General features: G+C 42.4%; 1 protein-coding gene across 7 annotated transcripts in view; it reads left to right on the top strand.

The window, feature by feature from the left end:
- The first annotated feature begins 1736 nt into the window (after window positions 1-1736).
- Window positions 1737-20158, top strand: part of rai14 (retinoic acid induced 14) — a 60833-nt gene continuing 42411 nt past the window's right edge. For 6 of the 7 annotated variants that reach the window (XM_056268267.1, XM_056268263.1, XM_056268268.1 and 3 more), the window contains exons 1-2: window positions 1737-1985; window positions 2633-2704. Coding sequence is in view for 6 of the 7 variants with exons in the window: in XM_056268265.1 (XP_056124240.1) it covers window positions 2669-2704 (36 nt within the window). In the remaining variant the exon portion in view is untranslated. The remainder of the gene's footprint in view (window positions 1986-2632; window positions 2705-20158) is intronic. The other variant, XM_056268266.1, reaches the window with a different exon arrangement.

A 20158-nucleotide genomic window follows, 5' to 3' on the forward strand; every position in this document is an offset into this window, starting at 1 on the left:
TTCTCATAATGAATGTTTTGTCATGATATAATTTGTAGGTAACCTAACCATGTTGTTTAAATGTATTGTTTATTACTCTGCCGCTTGTAGCAATGGACCACCAAGGGCACAGACCCACCACTAACCAAAGAGACAAGCGTGGGATTGGTGTTATTTTTTGTTCTGGTGCTGCATCACCACAGATATATTGCAGCAGCTCTGAGGAAATTAAAGGGCGGGCTTCTTGCCAGTCTATTAGTCCCACTGTCAACTTGTATTCTACAGTGAAAGACAAAACTACATAATGAAGCATGAATGTGCTTGATGTTACAGCAGTGATTCTAATACAAGCCTTTTATTTGTCCCTAGAGGTTTATTTGGAAAGAAAAAGCAAAATCCCAGTCTGTCAGCAGCAAATTTTCTTCCCCAATATGAGTCGGTGGGCCACACAGTTCGGTTTGATGCCATGTTCTATACTATAAACTATTATCAAGCCATGATTTTGCATGTGGACTTTAGTATTTAGTAGGCTATACGGTACAATGGTAGCAGGTAGCCTACTAAAATCGTTGGACGTGTCCACCTCGCGGCGCCCTTCCCCAGCTCTGCTGCATCGGATAGGTCACTATATCGAATCAGCACGTTTGGCTTCAGAGTTCAGACCCCGAGGACACTTTATGGTCACAGTGGAAAGTAGGCTATTGCATATCGCTCACAACTTCTAGCTTATTTATAGCCTATACATCATCATAAAGATATCTGCTCTCGAGCGATTACTGACGCTGGTTAAATTCTTTCCCCGGATAGAATAAAATGGTCTCGTGAACCTTGGTAATTGCTAGTTTGTTACAACGGTACCGTAAAACAATATTCTTAAAAATTAACAGTTTAGGCCTATAACTTTAAAAATTAAGAATAGCTATTTAGCCTATGCCCTTATTCGATCTGAATTAACTCATACGCGTTTGGTGTGTAATGGTAGGCCTACTAATGACCCTTGATGACATTTTTCAGTAGCCTAGTTTAGGCTACTGAAGGATTTCCTAACGCAACAAATTTGTTTTGAATTAAAATGTTCAAATGCTGGCTGGTTTCATAATGACAATAAAGTCAAGATAGGGTCACAGAACATGTAAAAAACAAATAAACTTTAATTTGTTTAATTAAAAAACTGTCTATAAGCCTATAATAGAACAACATCAGTCTCAGGCTGAAGTATAGGAATGTGCACGAATGAAACGCTATTGCTTATAATTTCATGTTTTGGCTTGCCAAACCATTGCCACTTGGGCTGAGTCAGCGGATAGAGATTACTGTGAAATTCTATGTGATCATCAAACCACAGATCTAAGCTGAGTTTTAATATACGTTCTGCCAGCACATGGTCACAGTGGCATTTTGAACATTTGCACGGAATGTTGTTAAGAGCAAGCTCGCCATAGCCACATTCACAGCTCATTATATTGATTTTCTCCTTGTATGGAGGCTAAATCACGCTATCTTTAATTAGCCTAAATTTCCTGGCATTTATATTTTATTTATTTTTTACATTTATTATAGAGAGAAATTTAAAAAGTCTGGGGACATCTTAGGGGACGGATTTTTTTTTTATCTCATTAAACAGTCACAGATATTTTGGTGATCAATATTTCTAGCATGGTAAACATTCTGTGAGAGGAATAATTAAAACATGTCTCGTGTAGTTACTGTAAGTATAGAGTCAAGCTCGGTAGTCACGAGGACACATCGGTGGTGACGTCACTCTATCTGCCCGGGGAACAATCAGAGGCAGCGCGAGCGCCACTTGAATGGATTGTTGTCGGTGAATAACTTTGCTCCTGGTTTCTCCCCTTTAGCCCTCCGCTCGTATTTTCCGCATTTCCCCCCTAATATTTACGAGTCCAAATTGCACTAAATGGTATATGAAGCACTTAACACCACTCGGAAAAGTGTGTTAGCAACAAACCCCTGAGGTCTGTGTGTGCGGCTTAACTTTTGCAAAGTGGGTAAGTGCAGAAATCTAAACACTCCTTTTTCCCGTGTATTTTTTCCTTCCAATTTTATGCTATTCCAAATGGAACTCTGCTGAACGTTAGAACGAAACATTTCAGACTTCACGCTGCCAAATAAAATAGTTGTAATTTCGCTTCAATGTTACATGTAGGCTACATGCCAGTGTTGTTTACAATGATCATTCCTGTCAGCTATATAGTTGCGCACAATGTTGCCATTGTTCCTCAGTGAAGCGCGCGGTCAGTCCTGTTTGCTTTTCTTATCTAGTTGGAGTCTTTCTGAACACTCCATCTAAACTTTTCACTTTCCCGTGGAGACTCCTCAGGAAGATCCAAGAATATCAGTGACCCCAGTTTATGTGTATTTATGGAGTTTATAGAGTGTCTGGACGGAAGTGTCTGGAAGGAACTAGAAAATGCTCTGACATTTTAAAATTTGCACAGTGAACATGCATTAGGTTCAGTACTAATGCCACTGGAGCCACTGTAACTTGATCTACCCTGTTTTGTCTCCAAAAGCTTGGTCCTAGTTTTGCCATTAATAACAGTGCTGCTGACATGATCCGTAGTTTCCGCCGTATTGAGCAACACATTGCTTTGGAGTATGTGTGTATGACTAACTAAAGTCTGATTTTATTCAGGTGTCTTGGGATCTGTTAAAATCTGAATGGACTAATATGAAGAGCCTGAAGGCAAAGTTTAGGAAGAGTGATGTAAGTATGACCTAGTGTACTTTCAGCTGGTTTGCGAACTGAATGGTGTTGTGCTTGTATTGAGAATCATATAAACAGTCCCTATTTGAAATAAAAAGAAAATGTAACACCTTATTCTTTCTCATGCACAACATTAGTTGTCTATATTTTCATTCATTTGGATTCTGAGGTGAAGTTTCATAGTCCGCTTCTGTGAATGTTCTAGACTGCATGATGAGTGAATGACTCAGAATCATACATGTCTGCAGCTTTATTATGATGACTGAGTCATAACTGGGAGTATAATTTTAAGGCAGAGAACTTCTGCACTCCCGAAGAAAGAATGAAAAAACACTCCTCAGAGGAGCTTCCTGCCACCAGATGTGATTCAGCAATCATTTCTAAGCCTATAATAGAACAACATCAGTCTCAGGCTGAAGTATAGGAATGTGCACGAATGAAACGCTATTGCTTATAATTTCATGTTTTGGCTTGCCAAACCATTGCCACTTGGGCTGAGTCAGCGGAGAGAGATAACTGTGAAATTCTATGTGATCATCAAACCACAGATCTAAGCTGAGTTTTAATATACGTTCTGCCAGCACATGGTCACAGTGGCATTTTGAACATTTGCACGGAATGTTGTTAAGAGCAAGCTCGCCATAGCCACATTCACAGCTCATTATATTGATTTTCTCCTTGTATGGAGGCTAAATCACGCTTTACCGTTTTTATCTTTTGTAATTGGTGGGTGTTTGCTTGCACAACAATGTGGTTGCCTAGAAATAATACTTCAACATAATTTTATAAAGAAATCTATGTCTGTCTTTGTGCAAGATGCGGCATTGGGAACCATAGTATGGCATTGTATAGTCCAGCCAGTTGGTTGTTACTCACTTTTTATATAGAAAAATATTTTTATTAATACAAATGAAAAGGAAACTTCCTCTTTAAGTTTTTGGTTTTGATTCCTTTTAGTTGTATTTTTTCATCACTTCTGCTTGTATCAGTTGTAACCAGTGCATTCACCAATCAAAAGTCTTGTTTCAGTACTTTGCCATACAGGGTGTTTTCTGGAAAAAGAACTAATCAAGAAAGAACAAGAGAAACTAAATATCCTCCTGGTTCTATTTTGGGTTTTGTGTGTCAGTCCAGAACTGTACAGGAATTTTCATGTAAGGCCAGGCTTTCATTCCTGTGCAAAACAGGAGATCAGAACTGCCAGGATAAATACTTTTACAAGAGTGTCTGATTGCCAAGTTCTTGTAATATGTGATGTTACTCTACCAGCACTTCATGTGTTTGTAGTCCCATTTGAACCATTCTGGTGTACCCCATAACATATTGCATAACAAAGAGCGAGAGATCGTGCTATTATTACATTTATTATTGGTATTTGTGGCATGTTTGAGAGAATCATAAAACGCTTTTTCTTGCTTCTTGCTCAGAGTTGCATGAAATTCCAGTCCTTGTGTGTAAGGCACATGGCGTTAAAAACAGCTTGTTGTAGACCAGGTTTATTGCATCTCAGTAGGTTAGCGGCACTATTGACTTTTGTCATTCACTTGCAGGAATAGACCTTTTGTGCACACAAATCAATAGCAGACACATATCCAAATTTGCTATGTTTACATGCTAAGAACTGTCTTTTATCTGCTCATGGATTGACTCACTTTGGGTCTGCTTAAGTCATTGAGAATTTGGAAAACCTCCACTCCTGCTTGGGGTTCTTTTCCCACGTTAGCATCTAGATGTAAGTTGATGTTTTGCAGACTGCTGCTGACATTACTGTATCTCTTTATTTATTAGCTTGTTTCTAACAAGCTTTTTAATCAATTAACATTATTATCTAATGTTGTAAATATGGTTCCTGTTTTTCTTATTTAATCTCATTTTGTTTATTAACTTTATTTCAGTGATGCAATGGAAAAGTTGTATCACAAATTGTTGGATAACATTTAAGCGCACATTGTGGGCTGAATGCACTTTTAATCGCTTAAGAGACAGTTTTGCAGATTGAAAATTGCATTTGTAATTTGCTATCTGTTGATGTTATATGGGCTTTTGTCTAGATTTAGGCCTATCTAGTTATCCTGAGTATTTTAGGTTAAGTTGACACATGAATAAACAGGAAATGGAAATGAAAATTGCCTAGATGATCCTTATTTAGCACGATTGTGTCATTTTCGCTTTAGATCAGATGAACTTTCAAGTGTGGCTTTCCAGTCTCATGAAAAGTCATGATAATTTGTAGGAGACTGCAAAAGCATAAGAAATCAGAAAGAAACAGTACAAAAAGAAACTGCCCAAACCTAAACCCAACTCCACAACCCAGCCTCAAATATGTTCTGTGGATCTTTAAATTAAATATTTGGAGAAAGCCAATAGTCACCAAAATTGGTTGCCAACAATCTTCAAAACATCATATTTTGTGAAGAAAAAACTGTGCGACAAGTTAAAGGTGTTTCGGTTCATTTTTGGGACACGCTCCACAAAAAGTTCACAGAAAGGAAACCGAGACGGCAGAAAGCAGTATCTTGTTTGTTTTCTTTATTTATAGTAAAACCCCTTAACTGTTAAAAGGACTAGATATCGCTGTGGACATTCAAACTGATTTTTTATTATGAATATAGGACTGACCTGAAGGAAAATGCTATATCTACTGTAAATGCAGGTAGTACACTCGCTTACTCAATCTCTCACAATACTCTACTCTATAAGCTTCAATGAACAATATCAATGTGAATGTGTTTAAGTTGCTAAGAGTGGTTGCTAGGGGTGTTGTGTAGTAATAGATAGAATCTTTGGGTGAATCGGTCATAGCCGTGTTTTATCGTGAATAAAACACAGCTATTGACCAATCAGAATCAAGGACTGGAACTAACCGTTTTATAAAAAAAGTTACGGAATTTAAATAATAGCCTATGTATGTATGTAGTACAATCTGTTGTAGTTTTTCCCTCTTTTCCACCTCGCTTTAAAATTGCTTATGAAAGCCCTGTGGCTGTGTGCATTTTATATCGAATTAACAGCAATTTCGTGGCGGCAATTGCTTGAATGCTGGGTTCATTATTCTTCTTAATGAAAACCACATCAAAACAGTACAATGACAAACTCGCTTGTATTAAACATAGAACTTTTATTAACAAAACGAATAAGCATAGCATACACCATGCTATGCAGGGAACTATTAGCATTGGGTTTAAATCCAAAATATTCCCAAATAAGCACTTTTATATTTTGCTTTGAAACCAAATCTTATGCCAGCGTCTTGTCAGTGAGCTCGCCTCACTCGTCACGTGATAAATGAAATCTGACTCCTGCTGCTGATCTGTGCTACGACTCTCGTTTCGGCTCACGCTGAATTAAGTTAACGCGTTCAGTTTTTAATTGTAATGTAATGCTCTCTAACTAAACTAAATAATTGTATTACTATAAAATCAAAATGACAGTGGGCAGGGGTGGACAAGTGATTTAATCGGTGACGTGTGTGGTTAAACACTGTGTAACACCGGTAACACTGACTATTGCAGCATGCCTTGTCACAATACTGTAACGTTATGCTGGTTTAACTTCATAGAGTCCATAATTTTAGCAAACATTATGTGTGGCTCACATTAACGATCAGGTCAAAATGTTAATATAAAGCTAAATGTGTTAAAAAAACATAATAGTTGTTAATTTCTTTTTCTCTACCAAGCCTGTTCCCTTAAAGGGGTCATATAATGGTACATGCACTTTTTCAAGTTGATTGTACTGAAATGTGTGTTGGCAGTGCCTGTACACAACCATCATATAATGATAAAAATCCATCCAGTGTTTTTGTTTTAATCTCCTTATGTTTTTCCCTGCCTCAAATCGAGCCGTTCGACCGTGTGACGTCACACGGTCGGACGCCCCTCCCACGATTGTTGATTGACAGCAGCGTTTCAACACAGACCCGCCCTGAGCGAGCTGTCATCATAGTCCGCTATTGTTGATACGCTGGAGCAGAATGGCGTCTAAGCGATTGTGGTGTTCTGTTCTTGGGTGTAATAACGAACACAGCAGTCATTTTGATGTTCCTAAATCCGAACAGCTGAAGACGCAGTGGCTGAGTTTTGTTTTCGAAGGGAATATTCCCCACGAAAATTAGCTGGTTTTGCTAAGAAGCTGCTCCTGAAAAAAGAATCTGTACCAACTATTCATGTCCCTGCTGGACCTCCAGAAGAAGTGAGTTTAAAATTTTATTAACCTTTATATTAATCTTTGCAAATTGTTTGCACGCTTGACGATGAATGCGGCTGAGGTTTACACTCAGGGTAACGTTACATTACGGCATGTTTCCTATGTACGACGTTCTCAATATAATTCATAATCCCACGTTTATAATGAACAACACGTTATGGTTATTGTGTTATTACAAACTGAGTACGTATACATCAGTAAACGCATAGCGTTCGTACATTTCACTAAGTTACTCTAACGTTACCCTGCGAGTAAACAAAGATAGATCAAAGTGACATTGTTTACCAACCATTCAGAAACGTCCTGTTCAAGCCTTAATTGTCGAACTTCTTTGCGGCCTTCATCTTGTTCCGTGTGCGACTCCGGTTCAAACTGATACGGTTGCACAGATGTGTCCTCAGAGACTCCCGCTGCCATTCTTTCTCCAAAATATACTCTCAACTGTTGTCAAGGTAACACTCCACATGCGTTGTCAAAATGCCCGCAGAACAGAGGGGCGGAGTGAGCGAAGCTCATTATCATTTAAAGCCATATGCACTGAAACGGCGTGCTGAAAACAGAGCTGTTTTTGACCAGGTAAAATGAGTGTTTTCTTACAATACTAACGAGAAAATGCCCGCAGAACAGAGGGGCGGAGTGAGCGAAGCTCATTATCATTTAAAGCCATATGCACTGAAACGGCGTGCTGAAAACAGAGCTGTTTTTGACCAGGTAAAATGAGTGTTTTCTTACAAAATGCCCGCAGAACAGAGGGGCGGAGTGAGCGAAGCTCATTATCATTTAAAGCCATATGCACTGAAACGGCGTGCTGAAAACAGAGCTGTTTTTGACCAGGTAAAATGAGTGTTTTCTTACAATACTAACGAGAATTTTTAATTAAAGTATATTACAAACTTTTCATTTAGACCCTAAAGAATCAAAATTAACTTGTATGAAAATGGCATTATATGACCCCTTTAAGAATCTCAGTTCACGACAAGACTCCCAGCAGACTGGATTTATCTCATCTGGAACATAGTCATGTCCATGGCTCTTAATTAGTGTCCTTACCCTTTTCCCCATTAACTATAACCTTCAACATGATGAAACCCTCAGTAAAATCTATCCTGTCTGAGGAGATAAAGACTCATTTTACTCTTCCCATAAAGTCAACAGAAAAATGTGGATTAATGGCATCATGATGTTGCTAATGGTATTTTGGTTTCACCTTAGGTCAGTGCGTCCATTCTGGGAAGAATCCGATGTGTCCAGTGCCGAGGTTAAAGTGGTTGAGGAGGGAGGCAGGATTGTGATAAGGCTAGCTGTGCTTTTGTGGAATTACCTCATCAGTAAGATATGGCTGCCAGGGGATTTAGAAACAGGGTCTCTGCCATGTGAGGGTAAAACACACAACCCTTCATTACATTGTATAACCTCAAATGGCAAAGACAAATGTCTCCTGTGCAATATTTATTTTGTGGGTTGAATCGGAGTCTACACTATTTCACAGGCCCTGTAAAAGTATTCGCAGTGCACGCATGTAGCATCCCTTCCCCATTTCTTCTCTGTGTTAAACTGTATTTGCTTGCCTGTAGCAGACTGCCCAGACGCTAATTCCTTTCTATCCTCTGTCATAGACCGACACCTTTCATACACGCAGTCGTTGCTGCTTAATTCCAACCTTAAAGGGAGTGGATCACGTTCTAGGCTGACCGAGTAACCATCCCGTAGCCTTTCCAAAAGTAGTTTGCCTTATAAATAGCACCTTCTATTGACAGTGCCAGGTGTGTATTAATTTCTTATCTTTAGACGTGCCAGCCAAACATTAAAATGACTGCTAAAAACAACATCAGTAAAAGTGAGGTTTATTTTGACTGACTGTACATGTCTGGTCATTGTCTAGTCAAACAACTGACCCCCATACCATCTCTGTTTTCAGTTCAGATTTCAATGACCAATCATGTTTACAGCTCTCATCCATTTGGTCCAGGACCAATCAGATAACCTCAGAAAAAGGCCCAGGTGACCAATCAGACTGAATCTGGCAGCAGTGCTGTAAAGCGGATGAGAATGGGCACAGCAGGTATCCGCTCTAAGAAGAGGGTTTCTGTATTAGCCCAGACCCAGCTGCCCGGCTCTTAGAGATTAGCAAATCTAGCCCCAACAACACCCCCCTTCCCTTTAACCTCAGCCCTTTTAGTTCACATCCCTTCTGGTCTACATATTACATCCTCCAGCCTAATACATCTATCCCAGACCCAGACTCCAATTTTCATTTGCCTTTGTTTTCCCTGCATGCAATTGTGGTTTGATAAAGTGCAGTCCTGATAGTATAAGATGGCCCATCTGTATCTCCTCAGTGACTTAAGACATTCTGTGAGCTTCTGTAGGCATGAGTTATCTCAGTAACAGTTGTGGTGAAGTAATGACAGACAGGCTTTACAGGTTGAGAAATTAGCTGTCAGGATGTTTCAAACATGCCTGGCTCCCTAAACTGGTGCATTGAGACTACTCAGGACCTGAATTTCATTTTGGAAAATGGGGGTTAAATCTCCCCCTAGGTGATTCCTATGGGGGGGATTTAAAAATTTTGAAGGGAGGCGCATTTTTTTGTCAATTTTATAAAAATTACATTTACCTAAATGTTTGCTCACTTATTGTATTTGTGTTTTTATAATGGGGTATTTTTTTTGCTTAAGAGTTTACACAACAAAAGGAAGCTTAACTTCAATTTCTACAGTAGCACAAATAAATACATGAAAGAAAGAAGGCAACGCAACGCTGAATCTCTCGCGCGGTTTGTGAAATTGCGTCTCGCATAAAGTTTTAAAAGGACTGATTTGATTTTATAATCTGTGTGGATTAATTTACTCATACAACCTACATGCTAGAGTGAATAAATGTTTGCGGGAATTTCCTGCAGGAATGATTTAAATTATGCGCAATGCCTGCAATCCTTCGAACACTGCTGCTAACTGTTAGTATTACTTCTTCAGGAAGCTCATCCCAGATAACGGTTTGTTTGTGTTGATTGATGCCATTTGTTTCAGATATGTTTTTTCTTTTTTTTGTATATTATCTTAAGAATAGAATGTGGGTGTCACCTGGTGGAGAAAAAAAGTAGTGCTGATATTGTAATGTCATTAATTATTTAAAAACATCAATGCAATGAAAAAAATGTGCAATTAATCATGTCCACTGAACCATAAATTCGTAATGAAGAGTTATCCTACAAAGGTACAACCTTCATGGTTTTCATCAGGACAGATTCCAGTGGCATTACTATAGGATGCCAGACTTGGTAGGGAACTAAAGTCAAGAAGATAAAATGAAATTCAAATACAATTATGCTACAAACATTTACCATTTTAAAATTTACAAAACGCTACCTTCACCATGCAAAATTAATCACTCAAAATTGAAATCCAATTCACTCAAATACATAACTTTGTTTATTATGGTTGGAGCTAAACTCTGCAGGAAAGTGGATCTCTAGGGACAGAGTTGCCCTCCCAGTCTAGAAGTTAACTTGCAAGGAGTTCTGGGTTTGAATTCTATGTAATGTGAAGTAACTTGTATAATATAAAAACTTTTATATATAATTTAAATAAATATAATATAAACTTTTCAGAGTCCTCATGCCCTCTAAACATTCACTTCCATCTTCCAACTTCTTGTTTAATCTCTTTTCAGAGGCAAATTATCTAGAGTTCCTCCAAGAGATTTGGCACGGGACCCAATCCAAGTTCAAGGGATTAAAAAGCACATTCTTTTTGAGCGGATGAGTTTGGAGTTTGGTGGAATGTGAAAATGAGTGTTCAAAGTTAGGTGCAGAAGGTCTATTTTAAGTCTTGTGGTTTCTGTCTTTTTAATCCTCATATCTATTCAGACTAATATAAACTACCCCACATTCTGCAATTGTTTAAGCAGTTGCAGATGTAGTTTAGTAGAAAAGGTGCATTGTTTTTCAGAAAAGGTTCATATGGTTGGCGTTAGAAGGTACTGGAAGTCATAACATCGCAATTATTTCACAGAGCTATAGATACTTGCCCCCCATATTACTCAGGTCTGCTTTAGATTGCACCTAGACAACAACTCTGGCATTTATTTAGAGGTCAGTCCACAGATGGACCCCTTCTATAACAGTTTCTGGCAAAATAAATGCAGTATACTGAAATCTCTGGACTTCCATAGTACGTTCGCTTCTGAACTTTGTTAAACAAAAGGAGGCATTTGTACACAGTGTAAAAGTTTCCCACAAAAAGACTCTTTGCTCTTTATGGAAGAGGCACTTGGTTACTTGAGTATGCCTATGCATGCTTTTAGTGAGTGGGGGGTTGGGGAACGGTTCAAAAACCAGATTTTAAGAACATCTCAATATGTGTGAAAACAAGCTTTAGGGAATAACATAGTGGCCTTAACAGCTGTTGTTTATCTGCACTGACCATTTGCATGAATCTAAACCAAGGGCTTTCTCTCAGAGATCTCAGCAGTTCTATCTGGATGTCTTTTGTACAGATCTTTTGAATAGATATCCAGAGCCTTCCGTTTCAACCCCTCAAGCTCTTCCTTATTCACTGGGGTTTTATCAATATGCCACACATGGCTGAAAATCTAATAATGAGATTAAGAGGGAGATTATGTCTTTAGTGTACTTTCACCCTCCTGAACTGGCATCCCTGGTGCAGGCTGGCTGGCTGGACAAATATTAAAGGGATACTCCACTTTTTTTGGAAATAGGCTCATTTTACAACTCCCCCAGAGTTAAACTGTTGAGTTTTACCGTTTTTGAATCCATTCAGCCGATCTCCGGTTCTGGCGGTACCACTTTTAGCATAGCTTAGCATACATCATTGAAGTGGACAAGACCATTAGCTGTTCTCAAACAAAAATCACCAAAGAGTTTCAATATTTTTCCTATTTAAAACTTGACTCTTCTGTAGTTACATCGTGCACTAAGACCGACGGAAAATGTAAAGTTGCGATTTTCTAGGCTGATATGGCTAGGAACTATACTCTCATTCCTGCGTAATAATCAAGAAACTTCACTGCCGTACCATGAGAGCAGCAGGCGTAATGATATGACGCAGCGCTTGAAAATAGGCCACCTTCCGTCAACACAACGGAACTATTTTCAGGCGCTGCGTCATATCATTACGCCTGCTGCACTCATGGTACGGCAGTGAAGTTTCTTGATTATTACGCAGGAATGAGAGTATAGTTCCTAGCCATATCAGCCTAGAAAATCGCAACTTTACATTTTCCGTCGGTCTTAGTGCACGATGTAACTACAGAAGAGTCAAGTTTTAAATAGGAAAAATATCGAAACCCTTTGGTGATTTTTGTTTGAGAACTGCTAATGGTCTTGTCCACTTCAATGATGTATGCTAAGCTATGCTAAAAGTGGTACCGCCAGAACCGGACATCGGCTGAATGGATTCAAAAACGTTAAAACTCAACAGTTTAACTCTGGGGGAGTTGTAAAATGAGCCTATTTCCAAAAAAAGTGGAGTATCCCTTTAAAAGCGTCATATTTCATTCACATCATCTTTCAGATTTTAGAGCAAGCTGCTTTAATGGTCTTTGTAGACTGTATAGGTAGTGTTGAGAAGAAACTTTTTCCCCCCACTACATGACCTCTGTATAGAAAAAGTGCTTTTTGTTAAAATGAAGTCAGTCATTGATTAATATCTCAATATCCTTAAAGGTTGTTTTTTTTGCAGCAATTGCAGAGCTTACAATATTAGAACTCTAGCCAATACAGATAAGCCAATAATATCATTTTATAGCCGATGTTCAAATTTTGTACTATTTTGTCTCTGTACTTTTAAATGCAGTCAATTTTATAATACCTTACACAATTTTAATGTACAGTTTCAGTATGGAGAATAGATTTTTTTATTTCAAGATTCGACAGATTTCATTAATTTATTAGTGCTTTTAATGATTAACTTTTATTAACATACACTAACATGTATATTAGTAATTTACACTACCGTTTAAAAATTTGAAAGAAATATAGTAAAAATCTTATAAGAAATAAATACTTTTATTCAGCAAGGATGTATTAAATTGATCAAAAGCAATATGACACTTATAATTTGATTTCCATTTCAAATAAATGCTGTTCTTTTGAACTTCCTATTCATCAATGAATCCTGAAAAAAAAATCATGATTCCCACAAAAATATTAAGCAGCACAAATATTTTCAACACTGATAATAAGAAATGTTTGAGCAGCAATTCTGCATATTAGAATGATTTCTGAAGTCAAATGTCTCAAATGTGACACTAAAGACTAGAGGAATGTCTGCTGAAAAATTAATTAAAACATTCAAATAGAAAGCAGTTATTTTGAATTTTAATAATGTTTCATAATATTACTTTTTGAACTTTACTGTATTTTTGATCAAATAAATGCAGCCTTGGTGAGCATATGAGACTTCTTATCTTAAAACTTGGTGACCCCAAATGTTCAAACGGTAGTGTGTGTCCCTAGACCTTTTTTGGTATCTGGGTGTAAGCCTGGGATAAGTGCAAACCTGCAACAAACTGCTGCAAATAGGAAAATTGCCATATTTTATGACATTTATTTAGCTAAAGCTAAATCTTTTAGCTTTTTATTAAGTGTTTGTGGACATTGATGCTTTTTTGGATCATGTGATCAGGGTTCTAAATTAACACCCGCCAACCCGCCAAATGCGGGTTAAAATTCATTTTGGCGGGTGTTAATAAAAACTTACTAGCCAGTTTGGCCGGTGATGCATAAGGTTCTGTTCTCGGTCATTTATCCCCCTGGCAGTACTTCCTACATTTCCCATAAACACTGTGCCGTAATGCTACATGATGACGTTTCATACGCCCATTGGCTGCGCGCAGTTTGCAGTGAAACCAGCACGAGAAATGATCATGGAAACAAACGGAGCGTACGCGTCCGTCCACCAGAAAACACAAGGAAGATGAAGAACGAGCCAGAGCAGGGAGCAGACTGAAAGAGGAGGAAGCTAGTAAAGTAGCTAAAATAAAAAGTTAAGATTAAACTAAATGCGGCGGTGGTTGGGACAGACTTCTGGGTTTAAATTTAAATGTCGTTTAACGAGAGATAGCCTACGTTATTTTTTTTAAGTTTAAGGTTTTTGTCATTATTTCTTACAAGCTTATACATTAGGCAATAGTCTATACACAACAAGCTTACTATATATCTTAAGGTTTTCTTTTAGTTGAAAAAATTAAACAATATGTGTAAACAAAATATATAAACAACAAAAGCATTTAAGCTCAGGCAGCAAAAAAAAAAAAGAAAAAAAAGCAGACTGCGCAGTTATCGTACAGAACGTAGTCAGCATACTCGAGTCAGCATATGATTATCGTGTTTATATTGTTTCACGTTCATGTTGAGAAAAACAATAATATCCACATGCTCGAGTGAGAAAACGCGCTGCGCTGACACACAGGCGTTGCAGAGACGCGCGCGTGTGTGTGTGTGCAAAGTGAAGTAACAGCACTTTGCGTTCTCTTTCATAGGTTCACTCAACGCTGCGGAAAGCGCAGTGGGATATTCTCTGAATGTGCCGATTGTCTGAAGCCTTATAGAATCACGCCAATTCATTGGCTGATGGCGTCCGCGCGATATGGCTCCGCCCCGACGCTCTTACGTCGCATCATTACATATTCGCGCGCGCCATCTGCTCCTCAGTTTTCTCTACCTTCAGAACGAAGCGGTCACGTTGCCCTTCGCTCGTGATTTTTCTGAGCTACGTCTAAGGATTATTCTCGGCGCTTCTGCGACTGTTCAAGCGGAACTCTGTTTCTCCTTACGGTGAAGTTGCCATGGATTACAGACGCTGTACTCCGCCATGTGCTCGTTACATTGCTAACGACGACCCACACAGTAAGTGCGTTAAGTGTTTGGGTTTTTCACATGCACGTGAGGCAGTTATAGGATCGTCTAAATGCAAATTCTGTGAAAATTTGTTGCTCAAAACCCTCAAATCGCGGCTCGCGGTCTTTGAGAGGGAATCATTCGTCTCCCCCTGTCGCGCTCCCGAGGCCTCTCGAGGATCCGCGACATGGGGTTCGGATGTAGAGCTTGAGGATGTGGAGTTTGAGCAGACGAGCCCCGCTCTTTCTCTCCCTTCCTCGGCACGCGCGAGGCATGCCAGTCGAATTTTCACACGATTATTTGCGCCCCAGCCCGGGAGCACGCGACGCGGTTTCTTTCGGGCTGGAGGATATACTTTTTACCGTGGCTTCCGACTCCGAGCATTTCGGGCCTACTCTCGCCGACGAGGTTATCCCGCCGAGCGGCCAGGTAGAGCCCTGCACGGGCCTCAAATCTAGGCCCTAGCCCGGCCCTGCCCCGAGACGCTCAGGCCCTAGCCCGGCCCGTGTCCGACAGCTCATCAGAATGATCAGCCCGAGTCCGACCCGAGCCCGTAAAAAAAACAAAGAAAAAAAAAAAGATAAACAGCCTGACCTATGTTGCAGTCAGTAAACCAACCAGATATATTTTGTTTTCAATGGCAAAGTATTTACCGGTAGGTTTATTTTCATTTCTTTATAACGTTAATTAAGAAAAAACAAAAAACAAAATTTATGACGACCAAGCAGCCGACAGCGAGTTAAACATGTTTGATCCATTGATTGATTTATAGCCTCTCAAATCAACACTTTACTTGGCTACAATAAAATCCATAGATATAAAACAACTTAAGCATATCACACAGACAGTTAACGTTAGTTTAAACGTTTATTGTCATTTTTGAAAAGCTGAGGCAAACTGCTCTGCTGCTCAGTCGCAACAGCGCTCGCAAACTAAATGAATTTATAATATAGGCTACAATACAGAGAATGCAATCTAAACAAATCAAATAAATTACATTAAAAACAAACATGCAGGTTATCTTACCTCAAAAATCAAGTCTTCACTACAGAACATGGCCATTTCCAATAGTTTCCAACAGACTCATGAAAATAAAGTCCAATCAAACAAAAAACAACCTCCTCCTAACATGGCTAAGAACAGTCTCAGAGCATCGTGAAGAAAAAGCACAGCATCCACAGTGGAAGGTTTTAATCCAGTCGTACTTTTTCCAGCTGCGCTGAAGTCACGCTCGCTACCATAGCGGGACACTAGAACGAGCCGGTCGCGCGAATCTCAGATCGCGCCGCCGGGAAACCTGTGTGTGTGTGTGTGTGTGTGTGCGTGAGCGTGAGCATGAGCAGACTGTCATGTGTCAGTCTTATGTCAGTGTGATAGGTTATAAAACGTCTTTCTATGTTTGCTTTTCAATCGTCATCTTCTCATGTTTTATTTTAATTAATGTCTAAAATAGGCTATAAAAAAGATAAGCCTAAAACAGGCCCGAGGCCCGGCCCGCGTGTGAACTATGACGTGAAAATTGGCCCGAAGCCCGGCCCTAGGAGCATAAATAAGTCGGGGCCCGTCGGGCTCGGGCTGAAATGCAGGCCTCTACGGCCAGGAAGCGCGGCCTACTGCGGCCTACGCTGAGCTCGTTGACGTGCTTTCGCGCGCTACGGAGAAGCTCACTATTGATTGGCCCGACGAGCCACGTGAGTCTCAGTCGTCGAAACTTGACGAAAGGCTTCTCAGTGGCCCTAATTCTGACCCTGCACACTATGGCCATTCTTCAGGCCTACCAGGCGGACGTCCTGAAGGAAATGGACGAGGGCGACGGCGTGACTCCTGAAGCGGTCAAGAAGCTTCGTAAGGCTACGGATTTAGGCTTAAGAGCCACCAAGCATACCGCACGCGCTATAGGTCGCTCTATGGCTGGTTCTGTTGCGGTGGAGCGCCACTTGTGGCTTAATCTCACGGAGATCCGTGACAAAGAGAAGGTTTTCCTCTTGGACGCCCCCATTTCTCAAACGGGGTTGTTTGGTGAGGCGGTCAACACAGTGGTTGAGAAATTCCGCTCCTCCAAATCCCAATCGGCTGCGTTCAGACAGTTCATGCCCAGGAGGGCTAGGTAACCTTCTGCTCCCCCCCCCGGTGCGACCCAGAGAACGTCCCTCTCATAGACCGGAATTCTCTTCCAGAAGAAGCGAACCGGGGCATCCCCCACCTACCACGGTTTGGGGAGCCCGCGGTCGCCCGTTTCCCCGTCAACGGCCTCACAAGCGCCTCCAGTTGAAGCGGTCCGACAAACCGACTGCTCCGGCGGCCCAGAGCCGTTCCTGACCTTCCGGTCAGAAAAAGGAGAGCTCCTCTGCTTCCTCAAGGTTGGTTCAGACCGCACAAGCGTTTCTGCCCACCTCCCAGCTCTCCTTTCCTTGCCCTGTCACCTTCGCCACTCAGAGTGTCTCGAAGTGCAGGTCATATTTCACCTTCTCTACTCAGTCCGGTGCGGGAGGAAGGAGACGCTTTCTGCTTTCTCCCCTCACCCCCCACACTCTCTATAACTGCCGGCCGCACCCTCGGAGGCACTTTCCGTTTTCCTCCGGAGCAGGCAGATCTGGTCACCATGACCCCAGCATCGATGCCTCCCATCACGTGCCAGGACGCCGATGGCCCTCCTGCACAGTCAACCTCTTTACTCCAGGAGCGTCAGCACGGCACCCTCACTCAGGTATGTCGTCTGCATTACAACATCCCTCCTCCTCTATCACATTTCCTTCCAGAGTGGGAGCGCTTACCAGGGGGTATCGTCTTGGGTTCTTCGCACAATTCGGTTCGGCTACACTCTTCAGTTTTGCCGCAATCCCCCGTTTCAACGGGGTGTTTCCTACTGTAGTAGACAGCGCCACTCAGGCTTCTGTACTTCAGCAGGAAATCTCTTCCCTCCTTCTCAAAGGAGCAATAGAGGAGATTACTCCAGGGGAAACCGAGCGGGGCTTTTACAGCCGTTACTTCCCGGTCCCGAAGAAGGACGGCGGTTTGCGTCCCATACTGGACCTCCGCCGACTGAAATTCGCCCTTTACAAAGGGAAATTCAAGATGTTGACGCTGAAAGCTATCATATCTCAGATTCGGCCAGGGGATTGGTTCGTGACGATAGACCTAAAGGATGCTTATTTTCACATCCAGGTTGTACAGCGACACAGGCAGTTCCTCAGGTTCGCCGTTGGAGAAAGGGCGTTCCAGTACAGGGTCCTTCCCTTCGGCCTATCTCTGGCCCCGAGGACATTCACAAAGTGCATGGATGCAGCTCTGGCCCCATTGCGGCTCCAGGGCATCCGTGTTCTAAATTACCTGGACGATTGGCTTATTTTAGCCCAGTCCAGGAAGCTAGTGGCCCACCACAGAGACATCGTTCTGAGTCATATCCAGTCTCTCGGTTTGAGGTTGAACTCGGAGAAGAGTGTTCTTGCTCCGGCTCAGAGCACCGTTTTCTTGGGGGTGAACATGGATTCCGTTCTCATGCAGGCCCGCTTGGCCCCTGCACGGATTTCCAGCTTGATGACATGCTTGGCTCGTTTTTTGCTAGGCCATCATGTGTCTGTGGGCACCTGCCGCAGGATGCTGGGCCTTATGGCTGCGGCCTCCTCCGTGCTACCGCTGGGCCTACTCCACATGAGACCCTTCATGTGGTGGGTGAAACTCTCAGGGGTTCGACCCTCCGGGTCAACCCTTCGCCTACTGAAGGTATCGCGCAGTTGCTTTCGAGCCCTGTCAGTTTGTCGGGACCCTCTTTTTCTTCGGAAAGGGGTCAGCATGGGTGCGGTATCTCGTCGCCAGATGATTACGACAGATGCCTCTCTCACCGGCTGGGGAGCGGTTTTCGAGGGCAGACCAGCGTGTGGGGTCTGGACCGGAGAGGCTCTCTCTTGGCACATAAACTGCCTGGAGTTAAGAGCCGTTTTTCTGGCTCTGCATCATTTCCTCCCTCTTCTGGAGGGTCACCATGTCATTGTCAGAACAGACAACATGGCAGTGGTGTCTCATGTGAACCGGCAGAGAGGTTCTCATTCGCGCACCCTAGACAGGCATGCGCGTCACCTTCTCCTGTGGTCTCAGAGCAGATTCCTATCTCTAAGAGCGGTTCATGTCCCAGGGGTTCTGAACCTCGCAGCAGATTTTCTGTCGAGACAGAAACTCAGATCGGGGGAATGGATGTTGAACCGCCAGACGATGGCCCTGATCTGGGAGGTTTTTGGAGAGGCGGAGGTGGACCTCTTTGCATCTCAAGAGTCGTCCCAATGCCCGCTTTGGTTCTCCCTGAGTCCCCCGGCCCCATTGGGGATAGATGCGTTCGCTCACCCTTGGCCAACGCAGAAACTCTATGCCTTCCCGCCCATCAAACTGATCCAGGCGGTCTTGGCCAGAGTGAGAGAGAGCGGAGTCCGCCTCCTCCTGGTAGCTCCGTTCTGGCCATCTCAGCCATGGTTTTCGGAGCTAATTCCTCTACTGGAATCTTTCCCCTGGAGGATCCCGGTCAGGGAAGATCTGCTGTCCCAGCTACAGGGCAGGATATGGCATCCTCGCCCAGACATGTGGAAGCTGTATGTTTGGCCGATCAGAGGCCGTCGGCATTAAGCTCTGGTCTCCCAACTGACGTTCAGGAGACCATTGCGAGTGCTAGAGTTCATGTCCCAGGGGTTCTGAACCTCGCAGCAGATTTTCTGTCGAGACAGAAACTCAGATCGGGGGAATGGATGTTGAACCGCCAGACGATGGCCCTGATCTGGGAGGTTTTTGGAGAGGCGGAGGTGGACCTCTTTGCATCTCAAGAGTCGTCCCAATGCCCGCTTTGGTTCTCCCTGAGTCCCCCGGCCCCATTGGGGATAGATGCGTTCGCTCACCCTTGGCCAACGCAGAAACTCTATGCCTTCCCGCCCATCAAACTGATCCAGGCGGTCTTGGCCAGAGTGAGAGAGAGCGGAGTCCGCCTCCTCCTGGTAGCTCCGTTCTGGCCATCTCAGCCATGGTTTTCGGAGCTAATTCCTCTACTGGAATCTTCCCCCTGGAGGATCCCGGTCAGGGAAGATCTGCTGTCCCAGCTACAGGGCAGGATATGGCATCCTCGCCCAGACATGTGGAAGCTGTATGTTTGGCCGATCAGAGGCCGTCGGCATTAAGCTCTGGTCTCCCAACTGACGTTCAGGAGACCATTGCGAGTGCTAGAGCCCCTTCTACAAGGAGATTATATTCTTCCAAATGGAGGATGTTTGAGACTTGGTGCTTAGCACATGATAGGAGCCCAGTTAACTGCCCTGCTGGTTCAGTACTGGAATTCCTGCAGGAGAAGTTTGCTGCTGGAGCAGCCGCTACCACTCTCAGAGTTTATGTCGCGGCTATTGCAGCGCATA

The sequence above is a fragment of the Rhinichthys klamathensis genome, unplaced genomic scaffold (genome assembly GCF_029890125.1).
Source record: "Rhinichthys klamathensis goyatoka isolate OS25496 unplaced genomic scaffold, OSU_Roscu_1.1 h1tg000270l_1, whole genome shotgun sequence".
Classification (NCBI taxonomy): domain Eukaryota; kingdom Metazoa; phylum Chordata; class Actinopteri; order Cypriniformes; family Leuciscidae; genus Rhinichthys; species Rhinichthys klamathensis.